This window comes from Rhinatrema bivittatum, chromosome 5 (assembly GCF_901001135.1).
Source record: "Rhinatrema bivittatum chromosome 5, aRhiBiv1.1, whole genome shotgun sequence".
Taxonomy (NCBI): Eukaryota; Metazoa; Chordata; class Amphibia; order Gymnophiona; family Rhinatrematidae; genus Rhinatrema; species Rhinatrema bivittatum.
Window position 1 is genome coordinate 123,110,315 of NC_042619.1, and position 25,300 is coordinate 123,135,614.

General features: G+C 43.8%; 1 protein-coding gene across 2 annotated transcripts in view; it reads right to left on the reverse strand.

The window, feature by feature from the left end:
• RB1 (RB transcriptional corepressor 1) overlaps positions 1–10,255 on the reverse strand; it is a 483,267-nt gene extending 473,012 nt beyond the window's left edge. For both annotated transcript variants that reach the window (XM_029602868.1, XM_029602867.1), the window contains exon 1: positions 9,957–10,255. In XM_029602868.1, coding sequence (XP_029458728.1) covers positions 9,957–10,060 — 104 coding nt within the window. In that variant the 5' untranslated portion in view covers positions 10,061–10,255. The remainder of the gene's footprint in view (positions 1–9,956) is intronic.
• Positions 10,256–25,300: the final 15,045 nt, after the last annotated feature.

A 25,300-nucleotide genomic window follows, 5' to 3' on the forward strand; every position in this document is an offset into this window, starting at 1 on the left:
TCACTCTCTTATTACCACATATGGAAACTGAACTCCAACCTTCCCTCTCTTTCTGAATTGTCAAATCCACTCTCTCCTACCACACAGTGCATCCAAGCTCAGCTCCCACTCTCTCCTACCACACATCCTAGAAGTCACGGGATTTTCCAGTCCTTGGCCAGACTTTTCCTACTAGTTATATATAAACTGTGTTCTAACAGCTTTTCTTTTATAATGGGTTTTATATATTTTTGCTTTTATTTTTTTTCAATTTATATTCTGCCTTTCAGACACTTCAAAGCAGATTCCATTCAAATAGTGAAGGTATTCCCCTGTCCCCAGAGGGCTCACGATCTATGTTTGTGTGTTCATCCTCCATTGCCTCAGGTACAAAGAATTTTATAATTGCTTCCAGTTTTTATATCACTTCAGAACAAGGCCTTAACAGTCCAGCTGTAAGCTCAAGCCACAACACCGCAAGGGATCTGAAATCAGGCCTAGGAGTGCTGGGAAAATGTGCACTCCGGCCCAGGGAGAGAATTTAAAAAAAAAAAAAAAAAAAAAAAAGGGCTATTAGTCTGCGATTAATATGGCAGCCCAAGCCATACAATGAAGCCTTACCAGTAAAATGCTGAAACCATACCTTCAAAATAGAACACTTGGCCTTCTATGCAGATTGCATTTTTTTGGGGCTCAGCAGTTTCCTCTTGATTCTTAGGGCGGACGGATCGATCAAAACCAGTGCAACCCCCCACGGAGATTTTCGCCTTATTTTAATTCTCCTAGCCCAATTATTGCAGCAACAGTAGTCTAGCGATTGGTGCAGCAGGCCGAGAACCAGGGAAGCTGGGGCTCAAATCCCACCAACTCTCCCCATATGACCTTGGGCAAGTCACTTCACCCTCCACTGCCTCAAGTACAAACTTAGGAGGTAGTTTTCAAAAGGTTTTATTTGCATAAATGGGCTTTGGAAAACTGCTGCTACACATGCAAATTCTTTAAAAATTCACTTTACAGGGCTGAATTTTTAAGAGACTTTGCACACATAAATAAGCTTTTGAAAATTGCTATATTTGCTACTTTTACATGCATAATTCTTTTGAAAATTCACTCTTTAGACTGTAAGCCCTCTGGGGACAGGGAAACACCTACAGTACTTGAATGTGCCTTGAGCTACCAATGATAAGGCGGGATCAAACTCTAATAAATAAATGCACTAGAGCTCCACTGCAAGGAGACCAGGACTGCTCTCCCAGGGGCTGTAAATACTGTTTCCACTGCATCACTGGTCCCAGCCAGCCTCGGAATCAAACCCGTATCTTCAGCATGGCAGTGCGCAGCATTTGCCACTGGGCTGACAACTTGCTAATGACTTTTTCAGAGCCTTTCCACATGTAAAGCTCACTAGATCAAGCCATGAAACGCATCATGAAATGTCTTAAGCAATAGTACCCTCTATACTGGTCAACCCCAAGACTCAGAGACCTGGGGAACAGCTGGACTTGACCCAAACCTACTGAGCCATGGATCACTACTGTCAACTTAGCATCTTCTTTACAGCTATGTATATTTGATATTCAGAAAACATATGGAGGATAATAAAGGAAACAAGGCATTTTACCCTCAGTATAAATATGACCATAATAAAGAGGAAAGTTGCCCTGCACAGCTTGTATGCAAATTGAGCTCCGCCCCTCTCTGAATGGGATTGTTTTTCCCTGTGCTCTTCAGTTCCTCCGCACATGCCAGCTCCGCCACTTTCTCCCTGTATCCTCCAACCCATTCTCTACCCCCACACACAGAAGTTGAGCTCTGCTGCCCCCTCCCCCCCTCTCTCTCTGAATAGTCAATTCGCTCTCTACCATCTCACAGTACACTTCACGGTATTTCTCTGTCCTGGGACGGGTTTTTACTACTAGCATATTAAACATGAAAAAATGCTTTAAAATGCATATCTAGGACCAGTTATTTGCCAGGCCAATAATACTGAACCCTGAGAGAAAAGTTCAATGTTTAAATGCTGTAAGCATGCTAAGGCCTTAATTTGGATTTCACAGACTTTCCTTTCAATATAGCACTTGTCATCCAAACAGCATCTTATTGTCTTTAACAGAGCTCTACAAAACATTTGATCATTTTTTATTTGTATACTTTAAGAAGTCAGCTGTCATATGTTATGTACAGTGACATCTATCTGCATAATGTATAAAGGTACTTCAGCTGAAGCCAGCGTTACATTTTATAATGAAGCCAAGTGTCAACCACTTAGAGTCAAGTATTAGTCCACTTGAATGCACAGGGGAAAAAAAAGTTACATAAAACAAACAAAAAATATAATATATGGAAGTTAGAATTCAGGAATATGAGTCCAATATTTAGGCCAGGGTACCACAGAAATCAGTGTTATCAGCTACTCTATTTAACATTATCTCTGTCCTTTATGTTCAATCTTGGATTCTTATAAGATTAAACTTAAAATATATGCTGAAAACTAGTTATTTTGCCCAGTTAGTCACATCAATAATCTTTCAACTGTACTGTATCGAATGAAAAATTACTACTTACCTGAATTTCCTTTTCTTTAGGATGGTCAGATGAATCCAGAACAAGTGGGTTATGCACCTGTACCAGCAGATGGAGACTGAGCAAACTGACGTCACAGTATATATATACCCCTGCAGTGACCTCAGCCTGCCAGTATTCTCTTCAAATGCAACTATGGACGGACTAGCAAAAACGATTAAAAAACAAGATAACCATTTCAATATTCGGCCAACAAGCAACACTGAGCTCAGATAACAATGTAATAACAGTCTAGGGACTGGACTAACCCTTACCAGTAATCCCTGTAATACGCAAGTCACACAGGAGGATCAGACTACAATCATTCAGCAGCCAAGGGAGAAAAGCTGGATTTATCTGACTGTCCTAAAGAAAAGGAAATTATCAGGTAAGTAGTAATTTCTCATTTGTTAGCATCAGTCAGATGAATCCAGAACAAGGGGGATGTAACCAAGCTAGTCCCGAATAAGGCGGAAGGCTGCCCGTGGTCCAGTCATAACCGCACTTGCAAAGGCTGTGTCCTCCTGAGCCAGCACATCCAGAGGATAAAAATTGGAAGAGGGGTGTAAGGAGGACCACATCACCACTTGGCAAATGTCAGCGGGAGACAGCAACCTAACTTCTGCCCATAACACTGCCTGAGCCCTAGTGGAATGAGCCCGAACCTGACTAGGCAACGGCTTGCCAGCATCGAAGTATGCTGAAATGACTACCTCCTTAATCCAGCGGGCTACTGTAGCCCACAAGGCCAGTTCCCCTTAATACCGCCGTGAAGAACAAATGGGCGATCTGTTTTCCGTAAAGTCTCAGTAACCTCCAGATACTGGATGATATGTCTCTTGACATCCAAGGGTTGCAACAGACTATATTCCCTTATGTCTCTCTCTTTGTCCAGGGACAGCAGGGAGATGGACTGATTTAAGTGAAATTCAGAGAAGGAACAGTACACACAGCTGTATCGACCCTGGAATTACCCGGAGGAAAGGCTCCCGGCAAGACAAGACCTGCAGCTCGGAAACTCTCCACAAGAAACACCATTTTCAAGGTCAGTAACCAGGACAGGCTACGCATTGATCTAAAAGTAGGATCCGCTGAGAAATCCAAGACCAAATTTAGACTCCATAAGGCTACAGGAAACCGCAAAGGAGACGAAGACGTTTCACTTCTTTGTAAAAACAATTTACGCACACAACGTAACTTGCGTAAATTGCGTGCGGCCACTTAAGGCGCTGCTTAACTTAGACGCATGGATTACAAGGCCCAACTAAGAGACCGGAAACTGGACGCACAGGCTGAACCAACAATCCTGCAGAGGACAGCCTAAGAAAAGCGCGCAAAATGCCGTAGCGGCCTACCATGTGGCACGCGGTGAAAAAGCCTCAGGGTAGGGCCAAGCCTACAGAGGCTGCCCACATCCCTCAACCTCCCACAGAGTGGGATGAACGTCGGATCGGTGCACCGAGCACAGAGACCGGGAAAAAATGAGGAAACCCAACGGTATAAAAGCCTCCTTTTACGTATCTGTAAATTTTTATTTTTTTTTTTAAACTTACCTGAGCTCAGACTTACCTGAGACAGTCTCCGGCTGCACAGGGAGAGGGCATATGCCATCACTGCCACACTTGGCTTCCTGCACCCGCTGCCTTTCAGCCGCTTAAGCAGCTAAGTCCATGCCGGCTGAAAAAAACAGCTACCGGACCAAGGCACTCATCTGAGGGACCATGGAAATCACCTCAGGAATTCTCAACTGGGGGGAGGAATCTTTTTGTATCACCACAGGAGAACGGGGCAATGTAATATCCTTAATTCTCTTTTTACAAAATGAAGCAATCCCCAGAAGGGAGATACACATCCACCATCTGCTGGAGACTGAGAATACTGGCAGGCTGAGATCATGCAGGGGTATATCTACTGTGATGTTAGTTTGCTCTGTCTCCATCTGCTGGAAGAGGTGCATAACCCACTTGTTCTGGTTTCATCTGACTGGATGCAAAGAAACTGAAGATTGTTTAGCTAGTATGAACTCATGGACGTCTAGGAATGATTTGATTTTAATGTTTTCAAAACAGAAGCTGTATGGTTTTCAAGATGTCCTAAGTCCACCACTGTGGACTTAGGCCACGAGACACAGATTCCAATCAAAAACAGTCAAAAATCTGAACTTTCAAATAAGCTCTGCCCTCCTGCCTATTAGTACTCCCCTGCTCCATCCCTCTCTCCCTATACTTTCCAGCTCTGCTCCACATTCTCTGTATTGCCCATGTCTTTCATTTAAAATCACAAAGTAAAGCAGTTTTGCGGTCCAGATACTATAAACTGTGGCTTTTTTAGCATTTGAAGTATATTCTTGATCAGAATGATTTTCAAACTATGGCCCAGGTATTGCTGTTCACATCCATAAACTAACGTAATTCCCTTTATATGAAATTGCCTTCTCATGTGCAAGCAGTGCAGGTGCTTCAAAACTCTGCCAATCCACCTTACTGTATGTAGACTGCCCTGGGAGCACCATCTTCACTGGCTGCCTCTTAGGCAGAGAATCAGATTTTAAGTCCCGGTTGTGATGTTTAAGGCTATAAAAATGGATGGGCCATCTTAGTTAGCCAGCCTATTTGATTTTATGCCCCCTCTTGGAGACACCATTCTGCTGGTAAACAACTGTTCTTCTATCCCTTCGATGAAGCAAGCTCATTGATGTGAGATAAGGGAGCGGGCCTTTTCTGTAACAGGCCCTACTCTTTGGAATGCTCTGCCAGAGCCTCCTGCAATTAACAGATAACCTTGCTACTGTTCAGAAGCCCCTCACAATCTACTTATTTCAAGAGGCCTTTATTAGTAGTTAGCATCTGATATATGGGAGATGTATGGGTCTCTATGTAATTTACATATAAATTCTGGGTTGCCACTGTGCACTAGTTTTAATTATATGCTATGATATTGTCATACTATTTTACTTTGCATTGTTATCCACCTAGCACAGCAGGTCTGCTGTGGAAAATAAGTACTTTTAAATAAACATATATAAGGTAAGTCCAAAGAAAAAGTATCACCTTATATATACTTTGTTTTTAATTTAACCTTTTATTTCTAGCATTTAGTTTTAAGACAAAAGAGGAAATGGGTCATGTGGTCAGCCCACTCCTGCAAAAGCTGAAAGAAATAAAACCACAGACCCGTGAAAGTGCAAAAATCTTACAAATAGCATTTGGGAAGTTCGTAGTGCCTAGCAGTTGTGTCTTAAAGTTATTATAAACTGCTAAGACCTTCTATTGTACACATTTTAATTCTGAGGGGAATTCCGTGCAACTGTGCAGCACAAAAATTGCACAGAATTCCGTTTCCGTGCAGAATTTGGCACAGGGAACAAGAGCCAGTAGGGTTACACAGAGGAAACATCAATGAAAGTATTCACGTCTCTTCCTTGCAACACTTCTGGCTCCCCACAAGGCCCAAAGATGGATAAGGTGGCAATGGCCATGCAGGCCAAAAAAGACTGTAGCAGCAGCACTGCCCTGTGAAGTGTGACTGGAGCCTGGGAGAGCAGAATAAGAACTAGAGAGCAGCTGGTGGTCTTGCTGGGGATCAGAGAAAGAACTTAGGAGTATAGGGACAGAGGAAAGAATAGACCGTGAAAGCTAAGCTGGCAAGGTGACAAAATTCAGGGTTGAGCCTGGGAGGGGGAGCAAGAGCGAGTTGAGGAATTGACCCTGGGGGAGATATCAAGCCTTTGGTGGGGGGGGGGGGGGGGGAGGAGTTTAAACCATAGGGGAAAAGAGATAGAGCCACAAAGGGAAGGCCAGAGAGCTAAGATCGGGTGGGGGGGGGGGGGGTGTGAAAACAATGGGGATATTCGAGCTTTGGAGAGAGATGGGAGAAGGGGATCATGACACACAAGGGAGAATTCAGCATCTTTGAGTAGTAACTTTTTTGTACTGCATTTTTAAATTACTCAAAGACAGTATTATACTGTATTTAGACAAAGTATGTAGAATTTTGCAATACTTTGCCTAGAATTTAAGGGGTTTTTTTTGCACAGAATTCCCCTCAGGAGTAACATTTTAAGAATTGTTTGTGTAAGGCACCTCAGGCCTTGCTATAGAAGTAAATGGTCTACAGAGTAAAAAGAGGAACCTTCCAGAGTTGGGAGGTGTATGCAAGTGTGAAGTGAGAAGGAGTTCCTTCCCCCAAAAGGGAATTGATTGGTAAGAAGTCATAAAAGAGGCTTCCTCAAGCTCCAAGGAAGAGCTGACCAGAGGCTGTGGTCAGAGAGTGACCTGGAGCTTTTAGAGAAGCAGAACTGCAACTCCCAAGAGTCAAGAGGTTTGTTGTGCTGAGGCTGAGACCTGCTGTGGAGGGAGAGAGAGAGAGAACTATTCCTGTTTTTGGCAAAGATCTGAGTGTGAAAGATTCCCAAGAAAGTTTCAAAGGGGAAAGAAAATCCCTTAGTCAGGGATTTTGCTGTTCTGCCTTGGGGAGCCCACAGCTTGGGACAGAGGAAAATCCAGTGCTGCAGCTAAGGTCCTGAGGAGTAACGAATCTTGGTAAAGTCGAATGTTACGTTTGACTGGGGAAGCCCCTGACCAGAGGATTCGTTTGTAAAGTAGAGAGAAACTGTCAGAAACATCTGTACTGTTGTGGAAGACTAGGAAGTAAAAAGTTGTTTGCCTTTTGTTTTGGAACTGGCATGTCTGAAGTGAATTTCCTACTGTTCTTCTGCTCTGCTTGGAGTTTTTCTTTTTGGGGGGCACGGGGGGAGGGTTTGGATCTTGAATAAAATCTCTACGTTTTGAACATTTTTTGTTTGGATCTGGAATTCCTTGGGTGAATGTAAATCGCCCCCTTGGGCCTCTCCGCTTCTGCTGGCCCCTAATTGGTTTGAACTCTGACTTTCCTTCCTGAACTGCTGCGGGGCCAGAGAAGGGTCACTCATCACCCCTCAGCTGCCGAAAGTGAACCCCCCCCCCCCCCAAATAGGGGCATTACATTTGAAATACTATACATTACTGCTCTAAGAAAGGATTCAGCCTGCTTGCTGGAAAGCGAGAGGTGAGGGACAGAGAGGACCCCTGATGGGGAGAGGCACAGCAGTGAGCGTAAGGCCCGGCACGCGTAACTTGTGCAACAAAGGTAGGGGAGGGGTTAGATAGGGCCAGTGGGGTGGAAGGAAAGTTCCCTCCGAGGCCGCTCCGATTTCGGAGCGGCCTCGGAGGGAACGGAGGACGGCTGCGCAACTCGGCGGGCAGCCTTGCGCGCGCCGACCCCAGATTTTAACAGATGTGCGCGGCTACACGTGTATCTATTGAAATACAGTGTACTTTTGTTTGCACCTGGTGCGTGAATGGAAGTACACGCATGCGTACTTTTATAAAATCTACCCCTTAGTTTTTGGGTACTTGCCAGGTTCTTATGGCCTGGATTGGCCACTGTTGGAAACAGGATGCTGGGCTTGATGGACCCTTGGCCTGACCCAGTGTGTTAGTTTAAGGCCATTAAGCCCACATCATCATTCTTGTCTGTAGGTGTGTGGGGGGGGGGGGGGCAGTTCATATGTTGGGGAAATCCTTGGGAACATGAATGTGCAGTATCTCCGATATCTGTATTATGCATAGTACAGGAAGAAAAGCATTTCTGATTCTGTTTCTCCAATGTTGCACTGCAGCAGCATCTGGCTTCTGGGTGTTTCAAGTTTACATTGTCTGCATATTTCTAATTTATAGTTATTCTGTATTTGGGGAAGGTCTATCCATGTTCTGTCTGTTTGATCAAGGTAAAGTAGTGTGTAGCAATCTGTGTAGTCCAGCTTGTTCAGTTTTTCCAATAGGAGCTACATTGGTATTTTAGGATGCGATATATTTGCAATGACATCATTTCAGAGGCTCTGTGGCCAATTGCAGTGAGCAAGGGCCTGGATGGTTGCCCCTTCCCATCCACACTCAATGGTCCTGCAAATACCAATGTTTTTTTGCAAAAACAAAACAAAACACAAACTAGAAGTGATATCTGGAAATGCTCTGCTCTATCAAGCAAGAGGGGAAACAAATTAATCCCTTTGAATTTAGATTTTGACTCACTCATACAGCAATCAGCACCCAACCTCAGATGAGTTCTGACAGGAGCCCAGAGGCAGCTGTTTAGTGTTAACACTAAAAGAAAGACTAAGAGGAAATAGATTACCTTAATATGTATAAGCAATTACCCAGCCTTTTCATTCATCATCTCAAACCTTCTCAGATGCACTGAGAAACCCATATAGGCAGAGACCGATGCAATAAAATGCACATAAAAAAACATGCATTCAAACCAGGTGCCCGTTTTTTTAATGTACACAAATTCACCTCTGCTGGGTGCCCAATGCAATATGTAAATGAGCTGCCGAGCTAACACAAACACACTAGGGATAATTTGTATGTCCCTAATGTGTACTTGGCATCAGGCACCCAGGAGACGTGGTTGTGTGCGGGTTACCAAAACGGACACTCACTTTACAAGCATCCGTTTTATCCCACAGCAGCAAATTTACCGGCACAATATACATGGCCTGGAACATGTATTTGCGCATCCAGAAATTTTTTTTCCCCCATCAAGCCTTTTTAAATTTTTAGGATCCTGCTTTCTATGGCTCCTACTTGTATCATGACAATACTGAGAAGGAGGAACCACAGAAAAGCAGTATTTTTTGTTTTTAAGTTGACCCGTTGACACTTGGTAAGATTTTTCACTTGCTTCGGGGCAAGCATAAAAATTGACAGGTTCAAAAGTGCACCTTGGGTGTATGGTGATTTTTTGCATTGTGGGGTAATAGCTAATAGCCTCACCTACATGGCATTTACATGTGATGAGTGCTATTAGCTACACCTTTGTTTGGATACACGTTTTGGAGGCACTGATCCCCTTATCACATGGGAGTTATGGCCCTGCATCCAAAATGCACGTCCAAGCGCTCATTAACCTGTGTGTTAGGCTGGGCACACTTTATTGTATCAGCCTAAATGTAGTCTGGCGTTCTTGCCCCTCCCTGCTGTTTAGAAGGGATGGAGAGATAGACTGAGAAAGGCTAGCTGAAAGAGAGAATGAATGAGCAGAGACTGGATAGCTGAGAAAGGAAAGAGAAAATAAGTTGGTAGATGAGAAGAGAGAAGCAGGAGGTTGAAGCGAAGATAAATGATAGAGTCATGGGAAGGGAGAAAGTGGATAGACTGGGAGGAGGAAGGAACTAAAAGATGTGCGGATAGACGAGAAAAAAAAAAGTTATAAAGCTAGATGAGGGAGAAATGAATGGGGTCTAGATGGATAATGAAGTAGAAGATGGTTGAAGGATGGGGTAAAAGACCAGACTGGGAGGCGACAGGGGCTGGCTGATGGCTGTTTTCAGAGATGGCTTCCTCGCCCCCTGTGTCTGCAGGGGCTACACTCACCTCCCTGGGGCGGCGGCGGACACTGGCTCACGGAGAAGCAGGTCGGTACACTGCGGGCTTTCCAGGGCAGGGGCCGCCGCTCTGCGCTGGCTCTTGGGCGGCATGACACTGACACTATGACGCTCGCCGGCTCCGTTCCCGGCGGTTTCTTATTCTAATCTCCCCTGGGGCCGGTAACTCGCAGAAAGCTTCTGCTTCCACCTCTTCTCCTATCCTCCGCGACAGTTCGCAATCAAACCGCGGGAAAACGTCACTTCCGGCCACTGACGCGACGGCGGAGAGGCGGAGCCAATCCGCTGTCACGGCCAAACGTGCGAGGGTACGGGCACAGCAATAACGAGACGGTTCCTCCCCTCTAATCTGTCTTTTCCCAGCCCTTCGTCCGGAAGCTGTGGTGTGGCTTAGCCTGAGATTTGCAAGTGAAGAAGCGACTCATCCCCAAACTGTCAGGGCAGGACAAAGTACAGCAAGAACAACGCTTAAGATGTTGCTTATAGAGAGAATTGAAGAGCAAATTAATATTAACTTCTGCATATCATTATGGAAACCCCACACACTGAGATTTCAGAATAATATTTCTCTAACTTGTTTAAAGTCATTAATTCTCCAACTTTGTTATAATTCTATTTCTGATGTTGCTTTTCTCACTAGTTCATCCTTGTGTTTTACCCTTCAGCAGGGCTATTATTAGGAGCGATCAAATAAGGGAAACCTCCCTGGTCCCCTCACCGGTATGGTAGCAACATCACCAGTATATAATTTCAGAGTTCTAGGGCCCCGCACCCTTCTAAACTCAACCCTGCCTACAGTATCTGAATAAAAAGTGTGAAAAGCGGAATATAAATCTAAAATAAATAAATAAAAATAACTTGATATTTGATCAGGTCAAGTGCCGATTGACTTCTTTCTCTCCTCCCTTTAGTCTGATGCTGTATTCTTTCAGCAGCATAGGAACGGTAGAAAAGGGCCATTTGGCCCACCCAGTCTGCTCCTTCCAACTTGCCTACTGTGCTATCTCAAGTCTTACTTGATCTGTTTTCCTTTTTTTGTCGCGCTAGCTTCTCATTCATCCTTTGATGGGGAAGTCGGCGCCTTCTTTCTTATTTCACTCTTCTTTTGGACTTCTGCTTCCTATCTCTAGCCTCAGTCTTTCTCCATTCCCGTATTTCGTATTTATCTCTCTTCCCCCTACCTATATAAGAACACAGAATGTAACAGCAGACTGACTAAAATACCTATCGGGTCTGAAGTTTTCAGACCCGATAGGTCTTTTAGTTTCAGTTTCAGCACTAGCTTTGCCCTTGCTCCCCCACAACTAAGGAGCTTTTGTGGCTATCTGTAACACACACATGCTTAGTAACAGTAGTTGTTAGTATACTCAGTTACATTCTACCATTGATTTAGTTTTGTAAACTGCGGAGAGAAGGAGCATGAAGGGTATATCAGACGTGCACAGCACAGCTCTCTTCTCACAGAGCTGGCCACTGTGTGCAAAGCCCTGCAATACTGGTCCACCAGCAGGGAAGAGAACATAGAAATGCTTAGTGGAGAAGCCAGCAAGGCGATCTGGGATGCTGAAGAGGACTGTATTGTATGCTGCTGTTAAATAGAGTTGCAATAGTCGATTTGGCTTCACCATTAAATGCGGTGTCCTTACATCTTATGAATGAAACAAGTGCCTGTGTATTTTATAATCATTGGCCCAGGATAAAGCCAATGTGCAAGTATCCCAGGTCTGTATATTTTTTAATACTTTTTTGTTGCAAATAAAAATTTCTTTATATTAGAGATAACATAAGTATGATAGATCCAATAAAACTTATCTTAAATGTCCAGAGAAAAGAAACTTTAATGCAAGCTTGTAAAGCCACTCTTAACCTCCACAGATTATCACAAAGCATAGGGCTATGTAAACAATTATTTTCAAGAGTCTTAATTATTTTCAAAAGTCTGCTTTGTGATAATCTCTATGGATGGAGGACTATTTTAAGAAAAATTGAAAAAATGTAATAAAAATATTTTTTGAAGTATTAAAAAATGATGAAGGTGAATGATTAGAAGACCGGTTGGTGTCTTTTATTTAAAAGTCACACAACGTCAAGCTTGCTGACACCTTCTTAGGCTATCATTTAAAAATTTGTTGGGTTCCACCATTTGTTTTTGGTTTTGGCTATTGTGGTGAACCGCTGACTCCCTTTGGTTAAGTTAGATTTCAATGACCCCAATATTGACTGGGTAAATGTAACATCAGGACTTGCTAGAGACATAAAGTTCCTGGATGTAATAAATGATTGCTTCATGGAGCAATTGGTTCAGGAACTGTAATGAAAAAAGTTTACCAAAAGGACAACAGAGACAGTGTATTTCTCATAATCAAAAGCCTTTATTTCTTATGCGCATAAGGAAATCAGCTCCTCAGCCTGAGAGACTGACTTGATTAGATATTCAATTGGTTAGCCTTAAATACAGTTTTGCCCTAGTAATTAAAACAAAACTCCTTTGATTTAAGGTCACAAGGTGAAAAGAAACATTTGCTTACATCTGACATTCCAAAGAGTCCTGGGAAACTAGCCTAACTAGCCTTGATTTTATAACTCTTTATTGTGTACAAAGAGATACATGTGTCTGTTATCTAAGGGGCAGATTTTAAAAAGCCTGCGCGCGCCAGCGCACCTAATTTGCATAGGCCGCCGGCGCGCGTAAGTCCCGGGGCTTTCGAAAAGGGGCGGGAGGGGGCATGTCCGGGGCGTTCCCGAAATGACGTGGTGTTTCGGGGGCGTGCCGCAGCGTTTCGGGGGCATGGCGCCGGCCCGGGAGCGTGGTCGAGGCCTCCAGACCAGCCCCCGGGACCGGAGGATGGAGCGGGGCTGCTGGCAGGCGCGCAAAGTTACGCCTGCTTTCAGCAGGCGTAACTTTGCAGACAAAGGTAGGGGGGGGGTTTAGATAGGGCAGGGGGGGTGGGTTAGGTAGGGGAAGGGAGAGGAAGGTGGAGGGAGGGCGAGGGAAGGTTAGGTAGGGGAAGGGAGAGGAAGGTGGAGGGAGGGCGAAGGAAAGTTCCCTCTGAGGCCGCTCTGAAATTGGAGTGGCCTCAGAGGGCGCGCGTGCGCGCCGACCCCGGATTTTATAAGATACGCGCGTATCTTATAACATCCAGCGTACTTTTGTTCACGCTTGGTGCGTGAACAAAAGTACGCGATCGCATATTTTTTAAAGATCTACCCCTAAGTGTGAGACAGTTTCAAGACCGAGCAGTGCCTCCTGGAACCCTTTTGGTAAATTTCCACTAAACAGATGGCCCTAATAAATTTTATCACAGAACCAACAAGAGAGGGAGCTATTTTAGATTTAATTCTTAGTGGAACGCAGGATTTGGTGAGAGAGGTAATGGTGGTGGGGCCAATTGGCAACAGTGATCATAACATGATCAAATTTAAACTAATAACTGGAAAGGGGACAATAAGTAAATCTGCAGCTCTAACACTAAACTTTCAAAAGGGAAACTTTGATAAAATGAGGAAAATAGAAAAAAACTGAAAGATGCAGCTACAAAGAAAAGTGTTCAACAGGCTTGGACATTGTTTAAAAATACAATTCTAGAGGCGCAGTCCATATGTATTCCATGCATTAAGAAAGGTGGAAGGAAGGCAAAATGATTACCGTCATGGTTAAAAGGTGAGGTGAAAGAAGCTATTTTAGCCAAAAAAAATCCTTCAAAAATTGGAAGAAGGATCCATCTGAAAAAAATAGGATAAAACATAAGCATTGTCAAGTTAAGTGTAAAACATTGATAAGACAGGCGAAGAGAGAATTTGAAATGAAGTTGGCCACAGAGGCAAACACTCATAATAAAAACTTTTTTAAAATATATCCAAAGCAAGAAACCTGTGAGGGAGTCGGTTGGACCATTAGATGACCGAGGGGTTAAAGGGGCTCTTAGGAAAGATAAGGCCATTGCAGAAAGACTAAATGAATTCTTTGCTTCCATGTTTACTAATGAGGATGTTGGGGAGATACCAGTTCCGGAGATGGTTTTCAGGGGTGATGAGTCAGACAAACTGAACAAAATCACTGTGAACCTGGAAGATGTAGTAGGCTAGATTGACAAACTAAAGAGTAGCAAATCACCTGGACCGGATGGTATGCATCCTAGGGTACTGAAGGAACTCAAAAATGAAATTTATGATCTATTAGTTAAAATTTGTAACCTATCATTAAAATCATCCATTGTACCTGAAGACTGGAGGGTGGCCAATGTAACCCCAATATTTAAAAAAGGCTCCAGGGGTGATCCGGGTAACTATAGACCAGTGAGCCTGACTTCAGTGCTGGGAAAAATAGTGGAAACTATTCTCAAGATCAAAATCATAGAGCATAAAGAAAGACATGATTTAATGGAACACAGTCAACATGGATTTACCCAAGGGAAGTCTTGCCTAACAAATCTGCTTCATTTTTTTGAAGGGGTTAATAAACATGTGGATAAAGGTGAACCGGTAAATATAGTGTATATGGATTTTCAGAAGGCATTTGACAAAGTCCCTCATGAGAGGCTTCTACAAAAACTAAAAAGTCATGGGATAGGAGGCGATGTCCTTTCGTGGATTACAAACTGGTTAAAAGATAGGAAACAGAGAGTAGGATTAAATAGTCAATTTTCTCAGTGGAAAAGGGTAAACAGTGGAGTGCCTCAGGGATCTGTACTTGGACCGGTGCTTTTCAATATATATATAAATGATCTGGAAAGGAATACGACGAGTGAGGTTATCAAATTTGCGGATGATACAAAATTATTCAGAGTAGTTAAAATCACAAGCAGACTGTGATACATTACAGGAGGCCCTTGCAAGACTGGAAGATTGGGCAACCAAATGGCAGATGAAATTTAATGTGGACAAGTGCAAGGTGTTGCATATAGGGAAAAATAACCCTTGCTGTAGTTAGACGATGTTAGGTTCCAAATTAGGAGCTACCACCCAGGAAAAAGATCTAGGCATCATAGTGGATAATACTTTAAAATCGTCAGCTCAGTGTGCTGCAGCAGTCAAAAAAGCAAACACAATGTTAGGAATTATTAGGAAGGGAATGGTTAGTAGAACAGAAAATGTCATAATGCCTCTATATCGCTCCATGGTGAGACCGCACCTTGAATACTGTGTACAATTCTGGTCGCCGCATCTCAAAAAAGATATAGTTCCGATGGAGAAGGTACAGAGAAGGGCAACCAAAATGATAAAGGGGATGGAACAGCTTCCCTATGAGGAAAGGCTGAAGAGGTTAGGACTGTTCAGCTTGGAGAAGAGACAGCTGAGGGGGGATATGATAGAGGTCTTTAAGATCATGAGAGATCTTGAACGGGTAGATGTGACTCGGTTATTTACACTTTCGAATAATAGAAGGACTAGGGGCATTCCATAAAGTTAGCAAGTAGCACATTTAGGACTAATCGGAGAAAATTCTTTTTTACTCAATGCACAATAAAGCTCTGGAATTTGTTGCCAGAGGATGTGGTTAGTGCATTTAGTGTAGCTGGGTTCAAAATAGGTTTGGATAAGTTCTTGGAGGAGAAGTCCAAGCTATTAATCAAGTTTACTTAGGGAATAGCCACTGCTATTAATTGCATCAGTAGCATGGGATCTTCTTAGTGTTTGGGTAATTGCCAGGTTCTTGTGGCCTGGTTTAGCCTCTGTTGGAAATAGGATGCTGGATTTGATGGACCCTTGGTCTGACCCAGCATGGCAATTTCTTATGTTCTTACGTTCTTAATCCCCAGGGCAGGAGTAGGCTGGACCAGGAATGGCTGGCCAAACAGGATCAGGCAGGTCAACATCAGGATCTTCTGCCTGACCAGCCACCTCCTCCCCTGGGTTGAACCCACAGTTCTGGTGCCAGCAGGACTTAGTAGGCAGCGCACAAATACAGGAACTGGGCAGCATTACAGCAGCAAGCTGCAGAGATGCAAGGAACAAAATAGTGCCCACAAATGCACAAAACACAAGACAAAGGTGCACTGGACAGGACAAGGACCAGTAACAGGGCAGAGCAGAGCAAACACAAACAGAACAAAAGGCCACAATAATAGGGCCACACACAGGATCAACTAAACAAACATGATACTAACAAGAACAAACACAGAATAGAAAGACCACAAACTAAGGCCAGGATATCTAAGGCCAACCAAACACAAACAGGCATACCAACAAGGCAAACAACAAGGAACAGAAATGATTCCAAGCTAAGGCGAAGAGCTTGCTGGGAGGTCAGCTTATAGTGGGATTGCTGCATCATGCTGCAAACATGGCTGCCAGCAAGACTTCCAAGCCATGGAAGCTTAAAGGACTGAGACAGCATGAACATAACATGGGTTACTCCTCCCTGATAGCTGCTCGCCCCGGATCATCTTCTCTGCTGACCATTCACAGAGTACCGTTCCGTCCGTTGGCTCCTTTCCAGGTAGCAGGGGCAACAGTCCGGCAGGACCTTTATCGAGCATCCTCGTCAGGTCGTCACGCTTGTGTTTCCTGTTCCAGTGTCCCCTGTTCCAGTGTTTCCTGTTCCTTTGTCTTCCCTGGTAGTACCCTCTGGACTGATTTCACGGTACTGACCACTGCCTGTCTATGGACCATGTTGGATCGCCACCTGGATTTTGACCTTTGCCTGACCTGGCTTCACCCGGACTGACCTCTGGTAACTGACCCCTGCCTTGGCTAACTATTCTGGACTGACCTCTGGCCTTTGACCCTTGCTATCCTTTTGGACTCTCTTTCTTGGCCTTCCGTGACCTCCGGCCTTCCTCCTTGGACAATGACCGTGCCCCTTGTTGTGGTGGGCATCCCTCCGAACCTTCTCTTCTGAGATCCTGCAAGGCCCACCTAAGACTATCTCCATCTGTGCTCCGCCTCCTGGTGGCAGGCGCTCTCCGGGCCCAACCAGAGGGCCGTACCAACCCTGCACCAGGCCAAGGGTCCACCTCCAGGGCAACAAGTTCATCTGAATCGTCACCCTTGAAAACCGTCTCCAGAATGGGTATCTCTCCTACATCCTCCGCAGTAAACACTGAAGCAAAGAATTAATTTAGTCTTTCCGCAATGGCCTTATCCCTGTTTCTAAAGATCAGTCAAATATATCCCTTAGTGCTCTGTTCATTTCTTCTATCAATTTTGTTTTTGCATTCAGAATTTTGATTACTTTTATAGTTTCTCCAAAAGTAACATAAAATCATCTTTGAAAACCAAACATAGGCCATGACAGCAGATAAAGGCAATAAGACCCATCCTGCCTGCTCATCTCCATCTCTCATCCCACATACCAAAAACCTTAATTATGTACATGGCAGAAATTCAAAATACAGTATTCATGGTTCGGAACAATATACAGTGTACATGGCAGAAATTCAATATACAGTATTCATGGCTGATTTCAGATAGGGGGAGAGGAGGTTAGTCAGGGTAGGCCTGTTTAAATAACCATGTTTTTAGTTTCTTTTTAAATTTGAATGGGCAAGGTTCAAGGCGGAGATTTGTAGGCAGGGAATTCCATCGTGAGGGACCTGCGATAGAAAAGGCACGATCCTGCTTGGAGGATAGGTGTGCTTTTTTGAGGAACACGTGGAGGGTCGCTTTATTGATTGTTCTGGTGGGTCGATTCAGATTTGTAATACTGAAAGGGGAATCAAGCCAGTTGGAGTCATGAGAGTATAAAGATTTGTGGATAATAGTAAGGGTTTATATAGGATACGAGATGGGATGGGGAGCCAGTGAAGGTCTTTGAGGATAGGGGTGATGTGGTCGGATTTACGTGTGTTTGTGATTATTCTTACTACTGCATTTTGTAGCATTTGGAGCAGTTTTATGGTGGAGTAGGGGAGCCCTAGGAAGAGTGAGTTACAGTAATCCAGTTTCGAGGACAGGGTGGCTTGAATTACCGTGCGGAAGTCATGGGAGTGTAGTAGGGGTTTTAGGTTCTTTAATACCTTGAGTTTGAAAAAACCTTCTTTGAGGATAGAGCTGACATGTTTCTTCAAGTTTAGTTGTTGGTCTAAAGTGATTCCAAGGTGTCTTACAGAGGGTTGTGGAGTGATGGAGGTGAAGGCTGGGTCGTTTGCCAGTGCAGGTTTGGGTGTGGTATGGTGGGAGATGAATAGCAGTTCCGTTTTGTTGGTATTGAGGGCAAGGTGGAGATTGGTGAAAAGGGAGTTGATGGATGTGAGGCAGGTTTCCCAGTAGGGGGAAATGCATTCCATAGATCTGTGAAGGCTCTAGACCTTGTGTTTTTTCAGTCGGAGTGATTTAAGGGATGGGAAAGCTAGATCCTGTTGCCATGCAAGTCAACTACCTGAATTGTTTTACTGCTCTGATCAGGACAATAATAACCTTTGGCCTTCAAGTTACCACAAATTCTGAATTCATATCTTAATTGCCCATAATTTTCGCATTCCCATCAACTGAGAGCATATTAAAATTGAAACCATTTTTTTTTTTACCATGAGTGTCCCGTTAATTCCATAAAGAATATCAAGAAAATGTTTATTTCTGCACATTCAAGTATCGTATCCAAGAAAATGTTTCACACTGCATAATATTGTATTAAATATGAAAAGGAAAGGAAGGAGGAAGGGAACTTTTCCATGTATGAAATCTACTTCACAACAGTCACAGCATAAATTTAATAACTTCCTGTACAGTACTAACCAAACCAGTTCCACTTTCAATACTACCTCTTTGTTCCATTTGCTTTTACTAGATATTATATTTTTAAATACTTTCTTAGGGGTAGATTTTAAAAGATGCACGCATTCATGTGCGTGCACATGGACGCGCCGATTTTATAACATGCAAGCGCCAATGTGCACAAGTTATAAAATCGGGTGACCACGTACACATGTGCGCCAGATTTTACAATCTGCGTATGCGTGTGAAGGCAGGGGGGGTGAATTTTTGCAAAATTTACACCGCGATGTAATCGGGCCTTCCTCCGTTCTCTCCCAGTCTGCTCCAATTAACAAGCGCACTGGGAGGGACCTTCCCTAGCCCCCTACCTAATCTCCCTATCTCTTCCCCTCTTCCTAAACCCTTCCTATCTATCCTATTTTTTTTTTCAAACTTACTTCACGGCCAGAGCTAAAGTAAGTTGCTGGCACACGAGTCATCGGGACAGCACACAATGGCACTGTCCTGGCCCACCCCTTTGGAGAGGCCCGGCACTTGTGCGCATTCCGGGGTTTACACGCATAGCTGGGCCCATTTTAAAATACACGCGGCACGCACAATGCCTGGGCACGCACGTAAACTCCTGGTTTTACTTGCACGGGCCTTTTAAAATCCGGCCATTAATTGCTTGGCTAGTATTTGGATGGAGATCACCAGAGAAGACCCGGTACTGTGGGCTGCAGAAAGCAATGACAAACTGCTGACAATATCCTGCCAAGAATGCTGCAGTGACATGAGAGTGCCATGATTTCTAGAGTCTGTGGCAAACAGATAAGATACTCGCCATCACCACTTTCTTAATCTTTTTTTCCTAGAAGAGGAAAAAAAAGTTTAATATTTCTTTTTTTCATGTTACATTTTCTGAAAAAATGGTTGAGATTTACAGGCTTGAACTGACAAAACCCAACCTTGTTTTACGTATTCTTTTTGAATAGAATACAATGGAAAAAAGGATGGATATGAGTTCCTCAGAACCAAAAAGTGATTGAGGGAGAATATATATAACTGCAAGACAAAAAAAACAAAACAGAAAACTAATATAAAAATGAAAAGAAAGTAGAAAAAAAGCAAAATACTTTTAATCGCCTTTTCCAAATAGCACAAGGTGATGTACATGTAAACTGCCCTCTGAGTGAGGTCCCAAGCTGATAACGAAAAAGTAGGGACTTATGATTTTTCCTCAAAGTGGGGGTGGGCACACCTAAAAGCCCTCTTTCCTGCCAAGTTTATTGTGATGAAATATTAATGGGAATAAATCCACTCAGTCTCCCAGGAATTTTCTTGAGGGGCTGCTTTTTCAGGAGCTCCCCCTATGGCAATCTTGATTATTACAGGGCCTCTCCAGCCCAAATAAATGTATCCCCGCTCATTCCAGATGTATTGGGGGCCGCCCCAGGTCACCTCAACACTGGTGTTTCTCCATTTGTCTATTTAAATGAATGCTTCCTGCGGTGATGCTGGTGATTTCTGGGTTCACCCTAGGGAATGAAAGGTGCAATGGAGCTTGGCCCGGGACCCCCTGTCGATTATCATGGCCTCTGTTGTTGTTTTTATTTTGTTTCCCACTGTATCCCCAGAATATGGAGCACTTCCAGGTCATGACATCATCACCAACAACCCAGCTACAACTTTTACACGGTGGCAGGCATTTTCCCAGGACTCCAGGCTGCTTCCTCCAGCGTCCATTGAAAGCCCTGAGCAGAGCAGTAGCAGCGGCTTCCCGCACTCTGCCACAGCTCGACAGGCTTATCAAGTCAAAGAATTCACCTTAGAAAATGGTTGAAATAAATGTGCAATGTTTGCTCACAAGATCCTTATGACCATCATAGAGAGAGGCCGATACTACACAATTTCTAAAGTTTAGAAAAAGACAGCATTTGCATTATAATCACTGCTCATGTGATGGATTTTTTTTTTAATAGAAAATATTTTTTTAAATGCAATTAAAATCACTTAACTTTGTATAGAAAATGTATGTATTTTCAAAGGATAACTATTGCCCAACACTGTGCCAGTGTTTTGTTTTATTGTTATTATTTGGGAGAGTTGTGGGTGGATCCTTGGACCAGTGGCAGATGACCACTGCCCCGGGGGAAGATCCCAAGAGGGACCACTGGGCAGGCTCAGAGTTAAGAGACAGACACACACACTAGTTCTTTTATTAGACAGTATACTGAACCACCAGAGGTGGCAGTAATGAGCTGGAATGCCCGGATGGGCTGTAGTCCCTCAGATACTGGAACAGCGATCCCTGGAGGCGGAGCTGTAGAGAAACTGAAATATAGTGAGTAGGCAGGGTATGCAGAGTTCATGTACCGAACCTGATGGTAACACTCACACAATGTCTCATAGAAGCCCAGGAGCTGGAATGAAGTAGGCCTTCGAGGAGCGAGTACCTGGTTCGAGGGAAAGCTCTGAGAGAGCAATGGTAACTCACAGATGTAGTAGGCAGTGCTGACTTCCAGGCAGAAGTGAATTCCGAAAAAGTCTGGGAACGAGGGCCCTCGAGGAGCGAGTACCGGTTCCAGACTGCAACCTACAAAGTAAGAGAGAACGAGGCCGCCGAGGAGCGGATACCCCTGGTTAGTCCGAGGAGGCAGAGTAGCGTAGATAGAACGAATCCTTATCCTTATCCTTGTTAAGTCGAGTTGTTAGCAATTCAGAGACCTTTAAATATCTGAAGCAGATGACGTCATCTCAGGGGGATGCCCCTGAGGTTTGCGCCACTTCTGGTACTTGAGGCGGGGCCGCGCATGCGCCCCTAGGCATCAGGTCAACATGGCGGATTGCAGCGTCGGACCGGTCCGGGACGTCGGACGAGGACGGCCGAAAGACTCCGCAGCAGCCAGCCTTCCTTCAACCCCGGAGGGAGTCGCCAATGCGGTAAGGTGGGCGGAGTGGAGACGTCGGGCAGAGACGGTCGCAACATTTACCTGGAAAAGTAAAATCATCTTCTGATTCCAGCTTAGAAAACCTGAAGTAAGTGAGAGCACTGCTCAATCCAGTTCTGTTGCTGATGGGGACAAAAAAAAAGCACCATTTCTATACATTAAGGGGTCAATTTTAAAAGCAGAGTGTGCACGTTGACGCGCATGTTATAAAATTTGATGGCCGCATGGACAAGTGCGGGCGGCCTGCAACTCGCGTACGCGGGGGGGGGGGGGGGAATTTTACAAAGCAACATGCAGCGATGCAATCGGACTTCCCCCATTTCCCCTCCCAGTCCACTCCAATTAAGGAGCGGACTGGGAGGGAACTTTCCTACACCTAACTCTATCCTTCCTCCCTCTTCCCCTCTCCTCCCCACCCCTTAAAACTACCCTATCCAAAAGGTTCCCCTGAAATTCAGGAAGAGAAAGACCCTAAAAAAATCTCTCATCAAAGTATCCGTTACACCCTCAGAATACAGTTCCTGATAGTAAGCTCTAAATATCTCCAAAATGATACTCGTATCTGTCAACAGGGATCCCTTCTCATCTTGTAAGCCTATACATTTTTTTGTCTCACATCCGTAACCGAATGTTTCCCATCTTCCTTCCCAAAGTTAGAAGCGAAAATAATTGATGGAGCAGACTGCTTTTAAATGAAGTAAATGATTCAACAATGCCTTCGTCTCATCCATATCTTTTTTTGCCTTTCCAGAAAGAGAAGAATAGTTCTTTCAATCTTCTAGAAAGCTTCAAGATCTCTATCTCTCTCTGCTTCCTTTTCTTCACTACATAAATCATCTCCCCCTGCATTACTGTTTCCCCTGAAGTTTTGTTCTTAGAAGACACTTGTGCGATTAGATATCCTTGCAAGTGCATCGTGATCCAAGATACTACTAAGTATTTATTTTTTGATCCAGCACAATGGAGAGATGTTATTGACTCTAGGAGAGTTATAATATCTTAATTTGTACTAGCTATGTAGCATTATAGTTTTTTGGGGGGATTGTGGTTTCTGCTTAGTATTTACTTTCTCTTATGATATTTGATTATTTTTTTGACTTGTAGTCCTAGGGTCTGTTTGCTTTTCACTCCTTTGCAATAATCTAATTGGGATTGTGCAATCATTGGTATTTTTCCTTGTAATATTGATGGTTTTCTTCTCTTACTTGATTGCATGTTCTTATATTTTCTTTTCAAATGTATTTGAATTAGTTAAAACAGAATAAAAAAGTGTGAAAACATGAAAAGAACATGGCTATTTTCAGTTTGGATTATCATTTGTTTTTAAACAAATGCACATCTCTAGTTGATTCCTTGTAGGTAGGGGGAAATGCATTCCATAAATCTGTGAAGGCTCTAGACCTTGTGTTTTTTCAGTCGGAGTAATTTAAGGGATGGGAAAGCTAGATCCTGTTGCCATGCAGGTCAACTACCTGAATTGTTTTACTGCTCAGATCAGGACAATAATAACTTTTGGCCTTCAAGTTACCACAAATTCTGAACTCATATCTTAATTGCCCATAATTTTCACATTCCCATCAACTGAGAGCACATTAAAATTGAAACCATTTCTTTTTACCGTGACATTGTCCCTTTAATTCCATAATGAATATCAAGAAAATGTTTATTTCTGCACATTCAAGTAGACTAATGCAGCAACCATATTATGCAATATTATGCAGTATGAAAATGTTTCATACTGCATAATATTGTATTACATATGGAAAAGAAAGGAAGGAGGAAGGGAACTTTTCCCATGTATGAAATCTCCTTCACAACAGTCACAGCATAAATTTAATAACTTCCTGTACAGTACTAACCAAACCAGTTCCATTTTCAATACTACCTCTTTGTTCCATTTGCTTTTACTAGATGTTATATTTTTTTTTAACTACTTTCTTAGGGGTAGATGCACGCGTTCATGTACGCACATATGGATGCGCCGATTTTATAACATGCATGCGCCAACACACGCAAGTTATAAAATCGGGTGGCCACGCACACTTGTGCGCCAAATTTTACAATCCCCTTGCGCATGTGTGGGCAGTGCGTGCAAGGGGGGATGAATTTTTGCAAAATTTGCCAAGGTGACATATTCAGGCCTTCCTCCATTCTCTCCCTGTTCGCTCTAATTAACAAGCGCACTGGGAGGGAATTTCCCTACCCCCCTACCTAAACAGCTTCCCTCTTCCCCCCTTCCTGCTAAACCCTTCCTATCTATCCTATTTTTTTTTTTTTCAAACTTACTTCAGGGCTAGAGCTGAAGTAAGCTACTGGCGCACGAGTTATCGGGACAGCATACAATGGCACTGGCCCGGCCCCTCACCTCACTCCACCCCTCCCCGCGAAGACCCCGCTCCCCAGCCCATCCCTTTGGAGAGGCCCGGCACTTGTGCACATACCGGGGTTTACGCGCGTGGCACGCACAAGGCCTGGGCACGCGCGTAAACCCCTGGTTTTACTTGCTCAGGCCTTTTAAAATCCGGGCATTGATTGCTTGGCTAGGATTTGGATGAAGACCACCTGAGAAGACCCGGTACTGTGGGCTGCAGAAAGCAATGACAAACTGTTCACAATATCCTGCCAGGGCCTCTCCAGCCCAAATAAATGTATCCCCGCTCATTCCAGATGTATTGGGGGCCGCCTCAGACAAATGGAGAAAAACCAGTGCTATTTAAACAAATGCTTCCTGCGGTGATGCTGGTGATTTCTGGGTTCACCCTAGGGAATGAAAAGTGCAATGGGGCTTATCATGGCCTCTGTTGTTATTTTTATTTTATTTCCCACTGTATCCCCAGAATATGGAGCACTTCCAGGTCATGACATCAACACCAACAACCCAGCCACAACTTTTACACAGTGGCAGGCGCTTTCCCAGGACTCCAGGCTGCTTCCTCCAGCATCCATTGAAAGCCCCAAGCAGAGCAGTAGCAGCGGCAGAGGCTTCCCGCACTCTGCTACTGCTCGACAGGCTTATCAGGTCAAAGAATTCACCTTAGAAAATGGTTGAAATAAATGTGCAATGTTTGCTCACAAGACCCTTATGACCATCATACAGAGACGCAGATACTACACAGTTTCTAAAGTCTAGAAAAAGACGGCATTTGCTTTATAATCATTGGTCATGTGATGGATTTTTTTTTTTTTTTATAGAACATATTTTTTTAAATGCAATTAAAATCACTTAACTTTGTATAGAAAGTATGTATGTATTTTCAAAGGATAACTATTGCCCAACACTGTGCCAGTGTTTTTTTACCTGGAAAAGTAAAATCATCTTCTGATTCCAGCTTAGAAAACCTGAAGTAAGTGAGAGCACTGTTCAATCCAGTTCTGTTGCTGATGGGGACAAAAAAAAAAAGCACCATTTCTATACATTAAGGGGTCTATTTTAAAAGCAGCATGTACACATGGACACACATGTTATAAAATCTGATGGCCACATGGACATGAGCGGGCGGCCTGCAACTCTTAAAACTACCCTCTCCCTAATTTTTTTTATTTTAATACTTACTGTTCCTCTGGAGCAGAAGTAATCTGTGCATGCTGGCCAGCTGCAGACAGCGCTGCCTCGGGACAGCGGCTCATGGCGCCACCCCTCCCCGCCCAGACCATGCTACCCCTTTTCCCTTGGCTGGCACTTCTGCGCATGACACGTAGCCCTTTTAAAATCTGAGCTTAATTACATACAAGTAACAAACAGTACAGA